A 17,886-nucleotide genomic window follows, 5' to 3' on the forward strand; every position below is an offset into this window, starting at 1 on the left:
AAATTTAATAATTGGACTCCTTATTCCTTGTTTGTGTCATTCCTGTTCGATAAACGAACACGCAGAAACCTAAAGGTTTAAGCAGCACACACTCTTGTTATTTAAATTCCTACAGTATCCATCAGCTCGGACCGGTGTAATGTGCCCTTCCACAAAGCACAAATGTTTGAGGTGTCGACTTGGCCTACAGTTTTTCCAGATCTGAATCCAATCGAGCATCTGTGGAATGTGCTGGACTAACGAGTCTGATCCATGGAGGCTCCACCTCATAGCTTATAGGACTTGTTGCTGGTGCAGATACCACAGCACACCTTCAGGGGTCTGTGGAGTCCATGCCTCGATGGGTCAGGGCTGTTTGGGCACCAAAAGGAGGACCATCATGATATCAGGTAGGTGGTCATAATATTGTGTCTGATCTGTGTATATGTGTAAAAACGTTTTGCTTCTGTTAAGCTCTCATGTTTTGAAATGTGGAATTAGAACAAGCTTTGCAACAGCACCACCCAGTGGACAGAAATGTAATTATCTTCTTTTTTTTTTTGTCGGAGTGTCATTTGCGTGACGTAGGCAGCTCAGGTGATTCAGGGTGTGTCAGGTACAGCAGGTGTCCTGGCAGAGATTTTTTCCTTTTACTTTCTCCTGTACTGTAAGTACTGTGTAAACATGTGAGGCAAATTCACAGGAGAAAGCAGGTGTGAGTTACACATTAACTGTAAGGATCCCAAACACTATCACAGGTGTGCAGTTGCTGTAAACCTTTTTACAAAAGGCCATGAGGAGTCCACGTTATCCTTTGCTGTAGGGTAAGTGACAGAAACTTTTTTATCGTCTCCCCCATCATAAGTGCGTCTATAATCTCGGACTGATTTCCTGCTGAGCAGCCTGGTAAACAGCAAATAGTGCAAGGAGGCCTGCGTGGTGCCATAAACACCCTTAAATTATTAAGTGGACGTATTCATTATTAGTTGCAGATAATGGTAACAAGATATTCGCTTTTTGAACAGTACAATTCTGTTTTCCAAAGGAGCCCAGGTTGCTGTCAAAAACTTTAATTTTTGCTTTTAACTGTGACGCAGTTCTTTATTGTGTTACAGTTACTTTGACGGCAACAGCGACACAAAGAACAGCAGAAAGGTTAACTTTTGTAGGTACAGCAGAATTTATTTATTCGTTTATTAACACATACACACACAGATACCGTGCTTATAGTCCATTTACTCAAAGAATTTCTTACATAACTCTCAGTCCAGAATAATGGCCTGCATAAGGTACGACATTAGTTAATCATTGTAAAGTTGATAATTGACCACAGTAAACTGCAGCTAACTATGAACACATGAAATCCTTTGATCAGAAATAAAGGCAGTGAAGAACACACTGGTTATGAGTTTGAAGTTCCTGCAGCTCTGTGGCCTCACACAGGTGGTCTTGCATAACAAGCTGCTGTTTAAACATTGTTTAAAATAACTGAAGTGGCATCAGCTTTAATGAATAGCATCATGTGTGAATTAAAGCCCCTTTGACATGATGTATCAATGCTCCAATGCTTCATCATGTACCTTTATTTAGTCTGTGCCTAACTTACTTTTTTCCTGCTCTTGTCTTCAACAATCTGTTTTTCCAGTACCTTAAAGGTTTTGGTTTACAACCCAAAAATTTTAATGTTAATGTGTTGCATTTGTGTTAAGGTGCCAGCTCTGTCATGGATGGGTGTGAGGACACACAGGAGAGACCCTCTCCCTCCAAAATAACCCTGTATGGGGAAGATGACAGTGAAACCAAAACTCAGAGGTGAGAATTGAATCTCAGTTCATGACTGTTTCTGTATGTCAGAGTTTAAGGTTAAATAAATGTATATGTTGTGTTGAAGCTCTGAGAAACAGGAAAGATCAGACTCTCCTGTGTCCAGCTGTGTGTCCATGAGGAATGATGCATCAATGGCCCAGCCTCTTTCTTTTAAAGGACATTCTTCTAAAACAGAGTAAGTCACCATCATTTAATAACAACATTTAACTGTTAGATATCCCACTGTCCAGCTCTCATTTCCTGCTTTGAAGTCAATTTGGAAACATGCCACATATTATCATCTAATCAAACTCCAACTAAATATACCACAGTGAGAAATAAAGGGCTTTATTCTTGAAGTAAATACAGAGTTTCTTTAACAATGTGTGAAACACTGATCCTGAACACGAGTCCCTGTCAATACTCAGTGGAAGGTACATCACATCCCTGCCCTCCCCATCTCTCCGCTTGCTGCTTGCTGTGAGAGCGTCTTTTACACACTGTCCGAATAAGAACAAGATTGAACCATGGATCTGGCAAACTGGGCATTCTCCATCATTGATCGAATTTTTTCCACTATGAGATCCGGGACAGGGGAGCCTGCGTGTCCGAGTGGAACAGACCCGGTTGGATACGTCATCGACTCTTGGAGCTCGTGGAGACCTGTGTGCTTCTCAGCCCTTGGAGTGGAAGACGTGGAAGACGCCTACATATTCGGCTTTTTGGTAGCAGTATCTTCTCTGTTTGGGCTCGGTGGATACCTGCTTTACTGGCAAATTAAGAAAATCTGGACGGCGGTTTGACATCTGCAGAGGCTGCCGACCCAGGTGGAGGGGCTGAGCAGAGCCGTACAAACTCAGACTCAAAGCCTGGTGGACCTGAGCCGCAAGATTAGCGAGCTCGCAGGCGAGAGGGGTTAGATCAGGAGATATAGTTCGGTTCTGCACAGTGAGGACGGCAATCAACGAATTTGGAATATTGGATTTTCGAATGGTTTCCCAGTAAGACTGAAGGCTGTTGGAAAAACAAGCAGCCTGTTCCAAAACAACACTTGTTATCAGGAATTCGGCTCCCCTGCCGGCCTTGGGTTGGCAACCATATCTCTCTCCAGGGCTCTGTGTGCGGCTGCTCTCTCCCCCACTCCGCGTTGTGATTTGTGAAGCTGGGTCTGGTGTATCACGGCCGCTGATGAAATTCCACCACTATCAGCGAACTGTTTTGGCTGGATCCTGGCATCTGGCTCCACAATGCCCCCACCTCTCGTCTCCGTCTGCATCCCCTCCTGACCTGACCTCACCTACCGCCGCTGTCCTTGCTTTACATGTGCAAATGCTTTGCTAAGGTGGTTTTTTTGGACCCTGGTATAGTGCTCTTTTGAGCACTGTACCAGATGACTTTTTTTTTAACCTAACTTCCCATGATGTGTTGTTTTCTCCTCCTGCCAAAGGTAGCGCTGCAAGTAAACGGCTGCATGACCCAAGGACACATATCCCCCTATGTGTGTTGTGTTTGTGTATTCTTGGATGGTGTTCTGTAACTGCAATTTCCAATGTGTGAACTTGTTCACCCACATGGCAATAAAACTTCATTCATTCATTCATTCATCTGCCACTGAGGCCTTAATTTCAAGATGCAAAATCATATTTAAATCCAGGCTCAGGTGAAAATGTTGTTTGGACACAACCTGCAATTTCTACAAGACTTCAGGGCTCACACATTTTTGTGTTTAATGTTAATGTTGAAGCTCTGAGAAACGAGAGAGAGCAGACTGTCCTGTGTCCAGCTGGGTGTCCATGAGGAGTGATGCATCAATGTACCAGCCTCTTAATTTTAAAGGACATTCTTCTGAAACAGAGTAAGTCAGCATCATTTATTTATTAGATGCCTGTTATGGAATCATAATGACATTTATATTTTCTCTCCAGAGTTCAGGAGAGTGTTCAGGTCCCCAGTGGTCAGTCTTCTCTGGACTCTATATTTATGGTGCGTATATATGCAAACCCAGCTGCTAATTAAAATACTGGTTAAATAAATAAATGGTGCTATGGAGCAACACACATTGTGTCACAGAGTGCTGCACACTTTGACGCAATCAACATCTCAGGACACACACTGTCCACAAACAGCCAGAAGTGTGTGTGTGTGTGTGTGTGTGTGTGTGTGTGTGTGTGTGTGTGTGTGTGTGTGTGTGTGTGTGTGTGTGTGTGTGTGTTAAAATGTTTCCTGTTGTCTTTAGCAGACTTCACCCTCTGCATGAAGCTCACCATGTAAACAGATCAAATGACTGAAAGCACAAAGTGATGTGATGCATATTTTTCTCTTTCAGCTGATTGAGGAGAACATTTTCAGTGTTGTGAAGACTGAGCTGAAGAAGTTCCAGCATCTTCTGAGTTTAGATCAGGAGTCCTTCAAGAACCAAAGACGGGATGAGGAGGTGGACAGTGAGGAGAACGAGCAGAAGAGGAGCATCAGAGAGGCACTCCTGAAGTTCACCCTGCACTGCATGAGGACAATAAAACAGGAAGATCTGGCTGACCTTCTGCAGAGCAGTAAGAGGATTTTAACAGCTTTTATATGAGATTTACTAATTTATTAAAAAAATGTTCTTTAGCAGTAAGTTGACTATAACATGATAGAATTGGGTTTTTATGCTTGTAAAATTTCCTCTAGCTAAACTTTATTAATGTCATTTGTGTTCAGGATCTTTTTCTGGAATCTGCCAACAAAAAGTCAAATCAAACCTAAAGAAAATGTTCCAGTGTGTGTTTGAGGGCATCGCTAAAGCAGGAAACCCCACCCTTCTGAATCAGATCTACACAGAGCTCTACATCACAGAGGGAGGGGCTGGAGGGGTCAATGATGAACATGAGGTCATACAGATTGAATCCAGGAAACCAGCAGATCTCAACAAATCTATCAAGTGTGAAAACATCTTCAAATCCTCATCCAGCAGTGATCAACCAATCAGAACAGTGCTGACAAAGGGAGTTGCTGGCATTGGGAAAACAGTCTTAACTCAGAAGTTCAGTCTGGACTGGGCTGAAGACAAAGCCAACCAGGACATCCAGTTCATGTTTCCATTCACTTTCAGAGAGCTGAATGTGCTGAAAGAGGAAAAGTTCAGCTTGGTGGAACTTGTTCATCACTTCTTCACGGAAACCAAAGAAGCAGGAATCTGCAGCTTTGAAGAATTCCAGGTTGTGTTGATCTTTGATGGTCTGGATGAGTGTCGACTTCCTCTGGACTTCCACAACACCGAGATCCTGACTGATGTTACAGAGTCCACCTCAGTGGATGTGCTGCTGATAAACCTCATCAGGGGGAACCTGCTTCCCTCTGCTCACATCTGGATAACCACACGACCTGCAGCAGCCAATCAGATCCCTGCTCGGTGTGTTGACATGGTGACAGAGGTCAGAGGGTTCACTGACCCACAGAAGGAGGAGTACTTCAGGAAGAGATTCAGAGATGAGGAGCAGGTCAGCAGGATCATCCGTGACGTAACAAAATCTCGAAGCATCCACATCATGTGTCACATCCCAGTCTTCTGCTGGATCACTGCTACAGTTCAGCAGAACCTCCTCCACATCTCCTGGTGTACTGGCCTGTCTCCTGGTAGTGTATATTGTGTTGTTTAAGTGTTCCCTTTATTTTTTTGAGCAGTGTATTTTTCTTTGTTTATTCTTTGTTTCTTTTTATTGTAAAGATGGTTTTAACATTTTTTAATAAAAAGTATTACCATGGTATACCAGTTATATATTTACAGCTATAAATAAGTTAATATTTTATTAATAGATAAAATGTTGCACATAATATGAATTTAAATTTAATCAAAGCCACAAGAGGCGATGATCAAGCCAATGTCAGACAACTTTTGAGGTGGCTTGAGTAGAACTGGGAGGAGTGTCTGTGTAGATTCTCAGTCATCCAGGTCATAGTAGTCTCTGGAGCTTGAAAAGGCGACTGGACTTCTTTTTGTTTCTTGAAGACGTTTCACCTCTCATCCAAAAGGCTTCTTCAGTTCTTCAGTGAAAACTCTACAGATTTTACTAACAAGGTCCAGAATCTTGTACTGGATCCAGATGAAACCATGGTGTCCTTTGATGTGGTTTCACTTTTCACTTGCATACCCACAACTGAGGCAGGGGAGACCGTCAGAAGACGACTACAGGAAGACGATTCCTTACTGAACAGAACCAGCTTCACCCCAGATCAGATTTGTGCACTTTTAGATCTCTGCCTTACCACAACATATTTTAAATACAATGATGGATTCTACAGACAGAAGCATGGATGTGCCATGGGCTCCCCAGTGTCTCCCATTGTAGCCAACCTTTACATGGAGGAAGTGGAAAGTAAAGCTCTTGGTTCGTTCAAAGGGATGGCACCTAGCCACTGGTACAGATATGTAGATGACACCTGGGTCAAAATCAAAACCCAAGAAGTAGAAGCCTTCACTCGTCACATTACCTCAGTGGATAAATACATATGTTTTACCAGGGAGGACACCAGAGATAACAAGTTACCATTCCTGGACTGTGCGGTGCTTATCGAGGAAGATGGAAGCCTCAACATTGAAGTTTACCGGAAGCCCACACACACAGACCAGTATCTCCTCTTTGACTCCCACCACCCTCTGGAACACAAACTTGGGGTGATCAGGACCCTACAACACCGTGCGGAAAGTGTTCCCTCTAAGGCAGAAGGGAAGCATAAGGAACACACACACATTAAGAAAGCCCTCAAAACATGCGGTTACCCCAACTGGGCCTTCATCAAATCAGCTAAGATGCACAGGAATGAAGGCCAAACACAAACTACAGAGAATAGGAAGGACAAGAGGAACAACATTGTCATCCCATATGTGTCAGGCTTGTCAGAGAAACTCAGAAGAATTTTCTCCAAGCATGACATCTCAGTATACTTCAAACCAAGTCACACCCTAAGACAAAAACTGGTTCATCCCAAGGACAAACCCGCCAAACACAAGATCAGCGATGTAGTGTATGCTGTTCAGTGCAGTGAAGAGTGCTCGGACCTCTACATTGGTGAAACCAAACAGCCTCTTCACAAACGAATGGCACAACATAGAAGAGCCACCTCGACAGGACAAGATTCAGCAGTACATCTGCATCTGAAGGAAAAAGGGCACTCTTTTGAGGATGCCAATGTTCACATTTTGGACAGGGAAAACAGATGGTTTGAAAGAGGAGTGAAAGAAGCCATCTATGTCCACTGTGAACAACCATCATTGAACAGAGGAGGTGGATTACGTCACCAACTTTCCCCCGCTTACAGTGCTGTCCTGAGCTCCCTTCCCAGACGTCTCAACCCCCATTCACACCTTTGTTCCAGTGACCTCAATAGGCCACAGGAAACAATGGAGCGGAGTCCTAAATTGGTTTCAACTGAAACCACTGATTAAATATGACCCACGCCCCCTTCACACCTGGGCACATGTGTTCACGCACATGATCAATAGAGGGTCATAACCACCTCCAGGGGACTACGCCCACAGGGGTTTAAATACCTGGGTCTCTCCACCATTTGGTTGAGAACTGAAGAAGCCTTTCGGATGAGAGGTGAAACGTCTTCAAGAAACAAAAAGAAGTCCAGTCGCCTTTTCAAGCTCCAGAAACTGGGAGGAGTAGTACATCAAAGTATGACACATGGTATTCCATGATATTTCTGGATCCCACTAGGTGGCGCACTAACATTTAGGGACTTTATCAATGTGTTCAGGACAGGAGGCTTATCAAAGCACTGTAGTTTGGTGCATATATGTCTTCAGGGACAGATTGGATTATGTAGGTGTGAATGTGAGCCAATCAAAATTTCCTGGCAAATGATTGAAATTCCATGTGGTGTCACTGCCACGGCCCCCAACAAAAACTCACCAGTTTTGAAATTTAGATTCTCCCTGGTGTGTAGATTACACTGATCAAATATGAAGTTGATTGCATCCAAATCCTAGGAGTAGTTAGACAAAGTATGAGGGCAGGAAATTGCTAAAATTGACCCTTTAATTCAAAATGGCGGACTTCCTGATGGGTTTAGGGCATTGGACCCAGCAGTCCTTTTTGTTTGTCTGGACATGTTACATACAGTGGCTAACCAAAGTATTCATACCCTTTGAACTTTTCCATATTTTGTCACATTACAACCACAAACATAAATATATTTCACTGGAATTTAATGTGAAAGACCAACACAAAGTGGCATACAGTTGTGAAGTGGAACAAAATTATACATGATTCAAAACATTTTTTACAAATAAAAAACTGAAAAGTGTGGTGTGCAAAAGTATTGAGCCCCCCTGAGTCAGTACTTTGTGGAACCACCTTTTGCTGCAGTTACAGCTGCAGGTCTTTTAGGGTTTGTCTCCACCAGCTTTGCACATCTAGTGACTGACATTTTTGCCCATTCTTCTTTGCAAAACAGCTCAAGCTCAGTCAGATTAGATGGAGAGTTTGTGAACAGCAGTTTTCAGATCTTTTAATAGCACTGTAGCTTTCACACAGTCATAGACATTCTTCCCAAAACCCCAAATTCATTATATCAGAAAATTAGAATATTACTTCAGACCAATACAAAAAAAGGATTTTTAGAAATGTTGGCCAACTGAAAAGTATGAACATGAAAAGTATGAGCATGTACAGCACTCAGTACTTAGTCGGGGCTCCTTTTGCCTGGATTACTGCAGAAGTGCGGCGTGGCATGGAGTCGATCAGTCTGTGGCGCTGCTCATGTGTTATGAGAGCCCAGGTTGCTCTGATAGTGGCCTTCAGCTCTTCTGAACTGTTGGGTCTGGCATATCACATCTTCCTCTTCACAATAGCCCACAGATTTTCTGTGGGGTTAAGGTCAGGCGAGTTTGCTGGCCAATTAAGAAAAGAGATACCATGGTCCTTAAAGCAGGTACTGGTAGCTTTGGCACTGTGTGCAGGTGCCAGATCCTGCTGGAAAATGAAATCTGCATCTCCATAAATCTCCATAAACCTGCACAACATATTACAGCAAGATTATGTCAGTGTGTATATATATATATATATATATATATATATATATATATATATATATATATATATATATATATATATATATATATATATACACACACACATGAATCTACCAAGATCCACTGAAATCTATGGTGAGCTAATAAAAGAAAAACACAGGCCCACAATAAACATGTAAAAGAAAAAACTGCAGTGAGGTTCTTAATATTCTGTATTACTTTCAATTATTCTTCAGTTATTGTTAATTTCCTTGTATAAATATCCAAAAGATATTTTTGGTGAGTCAGCAACATCCTGTTCTGTGTTTGTCAGACATTTAATTCATGGTAAAATGGGCTGACTGAATTTTGACTGATATTTTTTCTGCTATGAGTTTTTTTCTGAACACAAAAAGGAAAGGAAAAATTGTATATTTTTGTAAAAATATTTTTTACACAGATTTTTTTTAAAGTGGGTGTTAAAAAATCTTTTAATGAGAAAATCTTGTGGATGTTTTCCTATTTATTTCCAGGCTGAATAACTGTAACCTATCAGAGAAAAGCTGTGAAGCTCTGGCCTCAGTTCTCAGCTCCCCGTCTTCTTGCCTGAGAGAGCTGGACCTCAGTAATAATGACCTACTGGATGCAGGAGTGGAGCTGCTTTGTCGTGGACTGACGAGCCCCAGCTGTGCACTGGAAACTCTCAGGTCAGCAGTCAGGAAATGCTGTTCTATATTTTTCATTTCTCATTTTCTGTTTGCTTTTAGTTTGTATTTGTAGAAATTATATTTATTGGTAAATGGTGAATGGACTAGTTCTTATATAGCGCTTTTCTACTCAGTCAGAGCACTCAAAGCGCTTATACAACATGTTTTACATTTACCCATGCACACTCATTCATACAAGCACTTCCATGATTAATTAAGCTAAGTGCTTTAACCCTTTAACATTCCGGGGGTTTTGTGTCAAAAACGCCTAAGAATTTACTCAAATTTTTAAGTTAAAACTGTTCCTAAACCCTTGGGACTATGTGAAAAAGCTTGGGCATTTTGGAAAGGTAACATTCTATATTTTTTAATACAAAAGTAAGATTTCCTCTAAGTGTAACTATCAGAAAGTTATTCTCTTTTGAACAGACAAATTTGAAGATTTTTTTTCTCGCCTAGATTAAAAAACAAAAAAACAAGAGATTAGACAGTTGAATTTGGTACTTATGGACTTAAAACACATCATGATTGCAAAGAATAAGGTCTTGGCTATTCCCATTTCAAATTTGAAAGCAATAGCTGTAAAATTGAGCATTTTACAGCATATTCCATAAGGTATGGGTTGTGCGTTTTTCAGAGTGACATTTTTGGAGACACTTGGACAACCCTGAAATATGCAATAACTTCTGAATGCTTCATCCTACAGACATCAATGAGGGCTCTAATGAAAGCTTACACTTAGAGGAATTAGAATATAGAGCCAAAGCCACTCTCCCTGTTTTAGAAATTCATATTTTATCATAAAAAGCAATAAAGAGTACACTAAACGTGTGCATTATAAACAGTAGTCCAAACCAGTGCTATAGTCAACAAACATTTTAATAAACACACAAATATTACTATATATACTATATACATACTATATTAAAATAAAAATATTAAATAAAACTATTTACATACTCATGGCACATTATTATTTTACATGTTCTTTTCTCTGTGTCAGTCATCACGGTTTACAAAGGCATGGTACACACTTGACTGGAGTTTTTTCATGGCACTATAGCCTTTTATAATCTTTTCTTTGTGTTTTGGCAATGTTTTGAACAAAAAAAACCCATCAAAACAGCAATAGCACACATAAAACATCTTTTATACATGAGCGCACAGAAATCCTGAAACCACAAATCTGTCATTCGAAGGATGCTCTGTTTTACAGAAAGAACATAGACCCCTCAAACTATACATCCACGTGTTCAGAATTTCATTGGCTAAGCGTCTGTAGCGTTATTTTTATTCTGTGAGCTGATAGGTTGGATCTGTTGTCATCAGAATGTGGGCAGGAGCTTGTGCTAGTCTGTGACACTCATTGGCTATTCCTTGCTACAGACAGCCGTCACAGTGTCCCAGTTGGTCAAGTTAGGTGTCAATCAAAGCCTAAGACCCGGAACTTCCGATTTGGAGCAAAATGGAGGCTCTATCGGCAGCTATACAGCTAACAGGAGGCAACAAACAGTGTTTACGTTTTTTCAAGAAAAGTTTAGGCTCTGTTTTTGGTGCCCTTGTGGATACGACTCGTGTTTTTGACCTCATGGATGTATTGGATTATATTCACTGGACTGTTACGGACAGAATGATGCCAAATTTGTGGAGAATTATGAAGATTTGGAGTCCAGACGAGCGGTCGAAGGTAGGAAAGTCAAATTACTAGTTTCGGCTATCAGCTTACAATACCCTGCGCTGTATATGCTGTGATTTTTGTACATGGCAATGGCATACATGGTTAGAAAGAGGAGAACCGTGGCTTTCTTTTAATGTTTCGTATGTGTGTTTTGACAACATAGGGACGGAGAAATTTGACTGTATATTTAAGAATTCTGCGCGACGGCCCTTGATCGGGCCGCGGAACGTTAAAGGGTTAATTATCCAACATTCATACACATTCATACTCCAACGGTTGCGTCGGAGAGCAACTTGGGGTTAAGTATCTTGCCCAAGGATACACTGGCATGCAGCCTTGAGTAGCCAGGAATCGAACTGCTGACCTTCCGATCATTAGGTGACCTGCTCTACCTCCTAAGCTACAGCCACCCCCCCTTATATTATTATGAAATATGATTTTAAAACAACTCTTCAAGGCAACTGGTGTGGACAACTGCATTTAAGTATGTTTTCACTGACAATTTAATAATCGGCCAATCACATAGAAGCAACTCAATGCATCTAGTTATGTAGACATGGTCAAGATGACTTGCTGAAGTTCAAACTAAGCATTAAAATGGGGAAAAAAGGTGATTTAAATTACTTCAAAAGTAGCATGGTTCTTGGTGCCAGACAGTCTTGTCTGCATCTTTCCGAAACTACAGATCTGCTGGGATTTTCCTGCAGAACATTTGTTAGGGCTTACAGAGAATGGTCCGGAAAAGAGAAAATATCCAGTGAGTAGCAGTTCTCTGGGCCAAAATACCTTCTTGATACCAGAGGTCAAAGGACGATGGCCAGACTGTTTTGAGCTGATAGGAAGGCAACCAGTTTCAATCAAGAGCATCTCTTAATCTACAACACATTGAACCTTGAAGCAAATGGGCTACAGCAGCAGAAGACCACACCAGGTGGCACCCCTGTCAGCTAAGAACAGGAAACTGAGGCTACGGTTCACACCGACTCACCAAAACTGGACAACAGAAGACTGGAAAAATGTTACCTGATCTGATGAACCTCGATTTCTACAGTGACATTCAGAGTCAGAAAAATAGCATGAAAGCATGAGTCCATGCTGGGTGGAATGCTTTCACATACAAAGTAGTGTACACTGTGCTGACTGCTAGGCTGAAAAATTGGCCAAAATTTGTTACACTGGCCACTGTGCTGGGTTTCAGAGCACAGCAGTGCTGTTAGGGTTAACATTTCAATCTGTAAAACTGGGCACACCTTGGCACACCCTTAAAACCAACCAGACTGTTGTTGCTGACCATGTCCAACCCTTTATGACCACAGTGTACCCATCTTCTAATGGCTGCTTCCAGCAAGATAACATACCATATCACAAAGGTCATCTCAAACTGGTTTACTGAACATGACAGTGAGTTCACTGTACTCAAAAGACCTCCACAGTCACCAGATTTTTACCCAATCGAGCACCTTTGGGATGTGATAAAATGAGAGATTCATATCATGGATGTACAACCAACAAATCCCCTATGCTACTTGTCATCTATTGGCCTCATGCCAGTATTTAGCTTTAGATGGAGTTTACCACCCGCTTTTGGCTGCATTCCCAAGCAACCCGACTTAGAGAAGACCGAACCTCGGAGCGATGGGGACTGCCACTGGGCTTGCAATCAGAAGGACTTGGGCTCGTGGTTGGCACCGGGCAAAGCGGTCTTCCATGCGCCAAATTTCCCTCACCCACCTGTGAGACGGTGATTCGGTGCTGGGCTCTTCCCTTTTTGCTTGCCACTACTAAGGGAATCCTTGTTAGTTTCTTTTCCTCCACTTAGTAATTTGCTTAAATTCAGCAGGTTGTCTCATTTGGGGTTGAGATCTCGTCCGTGAATTGCCACCTTCTTGTGGTTGAGGGATTTGTGTGTCCCAGTGATCCCAGGAACTATGTTGTCCAGGGGACTTGTACCCCTGGTAGGGTCTACCATGGCAAATTGGTCCTGGGTGAGGGGCCAGATAAAGAGGGATTCCAAAATGCCCTATGGAAGAGTCACCAAGGGAACTGTTTACCCTGCCCAGGATAGGGTTACTGGGGCCCCACCCTGGAGCCAGGCCTGTGGAGGGAGCTTGAGGGAGAGCATCTGGTTGCCAAGCATGGTGCCCGGCTGGGAGGAGTAGCCGAAAGAGAAGACATGGGCCTGCCCTCCTGTAGGCCCACCACCCACAGGAGGCATTGTAGGGGTCGGGTGTAATGTTTGTTGTGCACAGGCCAAGAGCGGATGCCAAGGGCAGACCGATCCCCGGCTATCGAGACTGGCTATTGTGACATTGAATGTCGCCTCTCTGGTGGGGAAGGAGCCTGAGTTAGTGCATGAGGTTGAGAGATACCAGCTAGATATAGTTGGGCTCACCTAAACCCCCTCGGCTTGCTGCCTGTACATTGGAGTTTCACCAGTGGACAAGAGGGTTGCTTCCCTGCACCTTTGGGCCAAGGAACGGGTCCTGACTGTTGTTGGCACTTATGTGCTGAACGACCATTCAGGGTACCATCCTTCTTGAGTTGCTGGGCTGGGTGCTTGAGGGTGCTTCATCGTCCTACTGGGAGACTTCAATGCTCACGTGGGCAATGACAGTGAGACCTAGAGGGGCATGACTGGGAGGAATGGCCTGTCCAGTATGAACCTGAATGGTGTTTCATTACTGGACTAATGTGCAAACTACAGTTTGTCCAAAATGAACACCATGTTCAAACATAAGTGCACATGGCTCCAGGATGCCCTAGGTTGCAGGCCGATGATCAATTTTGTAATCATATCATTAGCTCTGCCGCCATATGTTCTGGACGCTTGAGTGAAGAGAGGAGCTGAGCTGTCAGCTGATCACCACCTGGTGGTGAGTTGGATTAGGTGGTGGGGGAGGATGCTGGACAGACCCGGCGCACCTAAACATATTGTTAGGGTGCACTGGGAATGCCTAGCAGAGGCCCCAGTCTGCAAGATCTTCAACTCCCACCTCCGGGAGAACTTTGACAGCATTCCGAGGCAGGCTGAGGACATTCAGTCCAAATGGACCATGTTCCATACCTCCATTGTTGAGGCTGCTGCTCAGAGCTGTGGCTGCAAGGTGGTTGGTGCCTGTTGTGGTGAAAATACCTGAATCAGATGGTGATCACCGGAGGTGAAGGGAGCCTTTAAGCTGAAGGAGGAGTCCTGTCAGGCTTAGTTGGCCTGTGGGACTTCGGAGGCAGCTGATGGGTACCAGCAGGCCAAGTGGAATATGGCTCGCGTGGTGGCGGAAACAAGAATTCAGGTGTGGGAGGAGTTTGGTGAGGCTATGGAAAAAGACTTTCAGACAGCCTCAAAGCGATTCTGGCAAACCGTCGGGCGACTGAGGGGAAGCGGTGCTCTACTGACACAGTCTATAGTGTGTGTGGGGGTGCTGCTGACTTCAACTAAGGCTATAGTTAGGCAGTGGAAGGAATACTTCGAGGAGCCTCTTAATCCCACTGACACGCCTTTTGTAGTGGAAGCAGAGTCTCGGGATGAGGGGGATGACTTGCGCATCACTGAGGGTGAGGTCACTGAGGTAGTTAAACAACTCCTCGGTGACAGGACCCCTGGGGTGGACAAGATTTGCCCTGAGTTCCTGAAGGCTCTGGATGTTGTAGGGCTGGTTTGGTTGACACGTCTCTGCAACATCACGTGGAGATCTGGGGAGGTGCCACTGGATTGGCACACCGGGGTGGTGGTCCCCATCTTCAAGAAGGGAGACCGTAGAGTGTGCTCCAACTATCGGGGATCACACTCCTCAGCCTCCCCAGTAAAGGTCTATGCCAGGGTGCTGGAAAAGAGAGTTCTGTTCGTTAGTCAAACCTCAGATTCAAGAAAAACAATGCGGCTTTCGTCCTGGTCGCGGAATGCTGGACCAGCCCTACATCCTCTCGACGATATTCAGATTTTTAGGCTAGATCCAAGTGATCAATGAATTTAATAACACTAAAAATGTGAGAGATTGAATTTAAAGCAATTTCCAATAATATTAATTTTGTCTGTGTGTGTGTGTGTGTGTGTGTGTGTGTGTAGTCTGGCAGGCTGTCAGGTCACAGAGATGGGCTGTGGGTTTCTCACCTCTGCTCTGACCTCTAACCCCTCCCATTTGAAAGAACTGAAACTAAACTACAATCACCTGGGAGACTCAGGTGTCCAGATCCTGTCTGCTAGAAAAGAAGATCCACTCTGCAGACTGGACATACTCAGGTATAACCACACCTTTGTGCAGTTTACATTCCTCAGAAAGGAGGATGGACTCCCTTTAATTACAGAAATGTATCCATTTCCATAAACAAAGGAAAATTGTGGTTTTCTTCATCTTACAGGACGGATCATGGTGGGGAGCACAGACTGAGACCCGGCCTGAGAAAATGTGAGTGTGTGTTTATTTTTATTCATAAAACAATTTGAAACACATTAAAGTTGTCATAGTGACACTTTAAAATAAAAAGAAATTAACTGCTGAATTATAAATAATTACATTTTGTGTCACATGTTTTCTTCATCAGATGCTTGTGAACTCACTCTGGACCAACACACAGTACACAGAAAGATTGTACTATCTGACAACAACAAAAAGGCCATAGTAGTCGAAACGAGGCAGTACTATCCCTCTACTCCAGAGAGATTTGATCACTGTCAGGTTCTGTGCACAGTCTCTGACTGATCGCTGTTACTGGGAGGTTGAGTGCACAGGAGGGGTGCTCATTGGAGTGGCTTATAAAACAATCCAAAGAAAAGGAAAAACTGATGACCGCTGGTTTGGCTTGAACCCTCAGTCCTGGAGTCTTCATTACAGTAAAAACACTTACTCTGTCTGGCACAATAAGACAAAAATGAAACTTCCCTTCTCTGCCTCTGTTTCTGACAGAGTAGCAGTGTTTGTGGACGTACCTGCTGGGACAATCTCCTTCTACAAAATCTCCCATGGTAAGCACGTCTTACTCCATACCTTCCATGCAACTTTCACTGAATCGCTCCACCCTGGCTTTGGATTAGCACTCAACTCTTCTGTAACTCTGTGCAATCTGAATGAAAGAAAACCCATTGGATAGTATTTAAAATGACATAATGGATCTTATTAATATCTTGGAATAGTTATTTACTCTAAACTGAACTTTGATGCTGTCAAGTTTGAGGAAGCTCTCACACTTTTACTGAGTGTGTTTTTCCTGGTCTCATAGTTTGAATATTTTTCTTTAAAAAATCAAATTGTTAAATGATCTAACAGACTGATTTGTGAGCCACAGCTGTAACCAGCATCCCTGCATACCGGACACAGCAGTTGGCTGGTTTAATTTTACTTGATGACTCACAACTTTGCATGGTGTATGTGCTGACAAATGTGTGTTTTTGTTGTAACATTGAAAAGGGCTCTTTCCCCCATTAACCTAGGCCTATTCAAGTTTACACATGCTAATATTTTTATTTTTATTTTTATTTTTTATTTTTTTTTAGCCTGTCATGTCTGGTAGATCTTGCAAGCAGAACTGTGATCTGAATGCGTTGTTGTGCCAAACATATTTGCTATTTCAAGATGAGCTCTATAGGTTCTCAATGAGCTCTTCTTGTTGATGTTTTAACCCTTTATTTTATTTATCTGAGTTATTTTTAACATACAATGTAACAGCCAGAGCTGACAGGCTGAAGAAAAGGAAAATAAAGAAAAGAAAAAGGGAGAGAGAAAGGGAGCAAAAAAAGGAGAAAAAAAAAAGGGGAAAGAGCACAAGTCAATTAATCAAATAGTTCATCACTTTAACATAAAAAAATACTATCAATACTTGCAAAAATAAATTTGTGTGTGAAAAACAAAACTAACAAAGCATGTTACGCACACCAACAATTTTGTTGAGTTGTGATTGAGTGGGTGTTTGTGTCTGTGTCATGTTTGTGTCTGTGTCATGGAACGTACTTACCAATGAGGGCAAAACGCTGCAGCTCCACCCATCAGAAGCTAGAGGCAGGCAGAGAAAGCCCCCGGAAACCCAGGCCACCAGCAGCCCACCAAGAGCCAGGAAGACCTGTGGCTACTCAGTCCAAAGACAACCGCACACCCACCCCAGCAGACGGGAGAGGGTGGTCTCAGACGGAGCCCCCCCAGTCGAGGAGCAAGGGCTCCAGGGAACCCAAGGCGATGAGAAGCCAGTCCCCCCCCAGCGGCCAGCCCCCTGCACTGGCCGGCGGCAGGGCCCCAGGGCCCATGGCACCCAAGGACTGCCCGACCTTCCACAGACCCCCCCCCCCCACGCCGAAGAAGCCAACGCAGCCCCGCACCGCACCCCCAAGGGGAGCAGGCCAGCACCCACGCCAGAACATCCAGCCCCACCCAGGAACCCTGAGGCACCCCCATCCCAGGGGGGTAGGGGGGAGGAGGCAACCAGCAAGGAGCGGCCAGGAGGCAAGGCACAAGGCCCAGACCCAGGTCCAGCCATACATACAAACACACCCACACACCCGTGTACACATTTATGCACAGATACTCATACATGCCCATACATACTTACCCACACACAGATATGCCATACATACACATTCACTCACCCACCCATACTCACGGAGACGGTGACAAATACACAAAGACACACATTCATCCATAGCTGCCCACCCTCTGAAGACGGGGCAAGTGGAAACCACCCCAGGGCCAACAGCGACCCCAGGACGCCACCAGCCCGGTCCCCAAGGAACCACC

General features: G+C 43.6%; 1 protein-coding gene and 1 pseudogene across 1 annotated transcript; both read left to right on the forward strand.

Annotated features, from left to right (window-relative positions):
• Window positions 1–340: 340 nt before the first annotated feature.
• Window positions 341–5,204, forward strand: LOC115774585 (protein NLRC3-like; the record flags this gene model as incomplete). Its single annotated transcript, XM_030721941.1, has 5 exons — window positions 341–389; window positions 1,689–1,791; window positions 3,711–3,768; window positions 4,112–4,334; window positions 4,486–5,204. Coding segments are annotated over exons 1-5 (1,152 nt in total), but the record flags the coding sequence as incomplete, so codon positions are not given.
• A 10,051-nt stretch (window positions 5,205–15,255) lies between these two features.
• Window positions 15,256–16,252, forward strand: LOC115774586 (stonustoxin subunit beta-like; annotated as a pseudogene).
• The last annotated feature ends 1,634 nt before the right edge of the window (window positions 16,253–17,886 follow it).

The sequence above is a fragment of the Archocentrus centrarchus genome, chromosome 24, assembly GCF_007364275.1.
Source record: "Archocentrus centrarchus isolate MPI-CPG fArcCen1 chromosome 24, fArcCen1, whole genome shotgun sequence".
In the NCBI taxonomy this organism is placed as follows: Eukaryota; Metazoa; Chordata; class Actinopteri; order Cichliformes; family Cichlidae; genus Archocentrus; species Archocentrus centrarchus.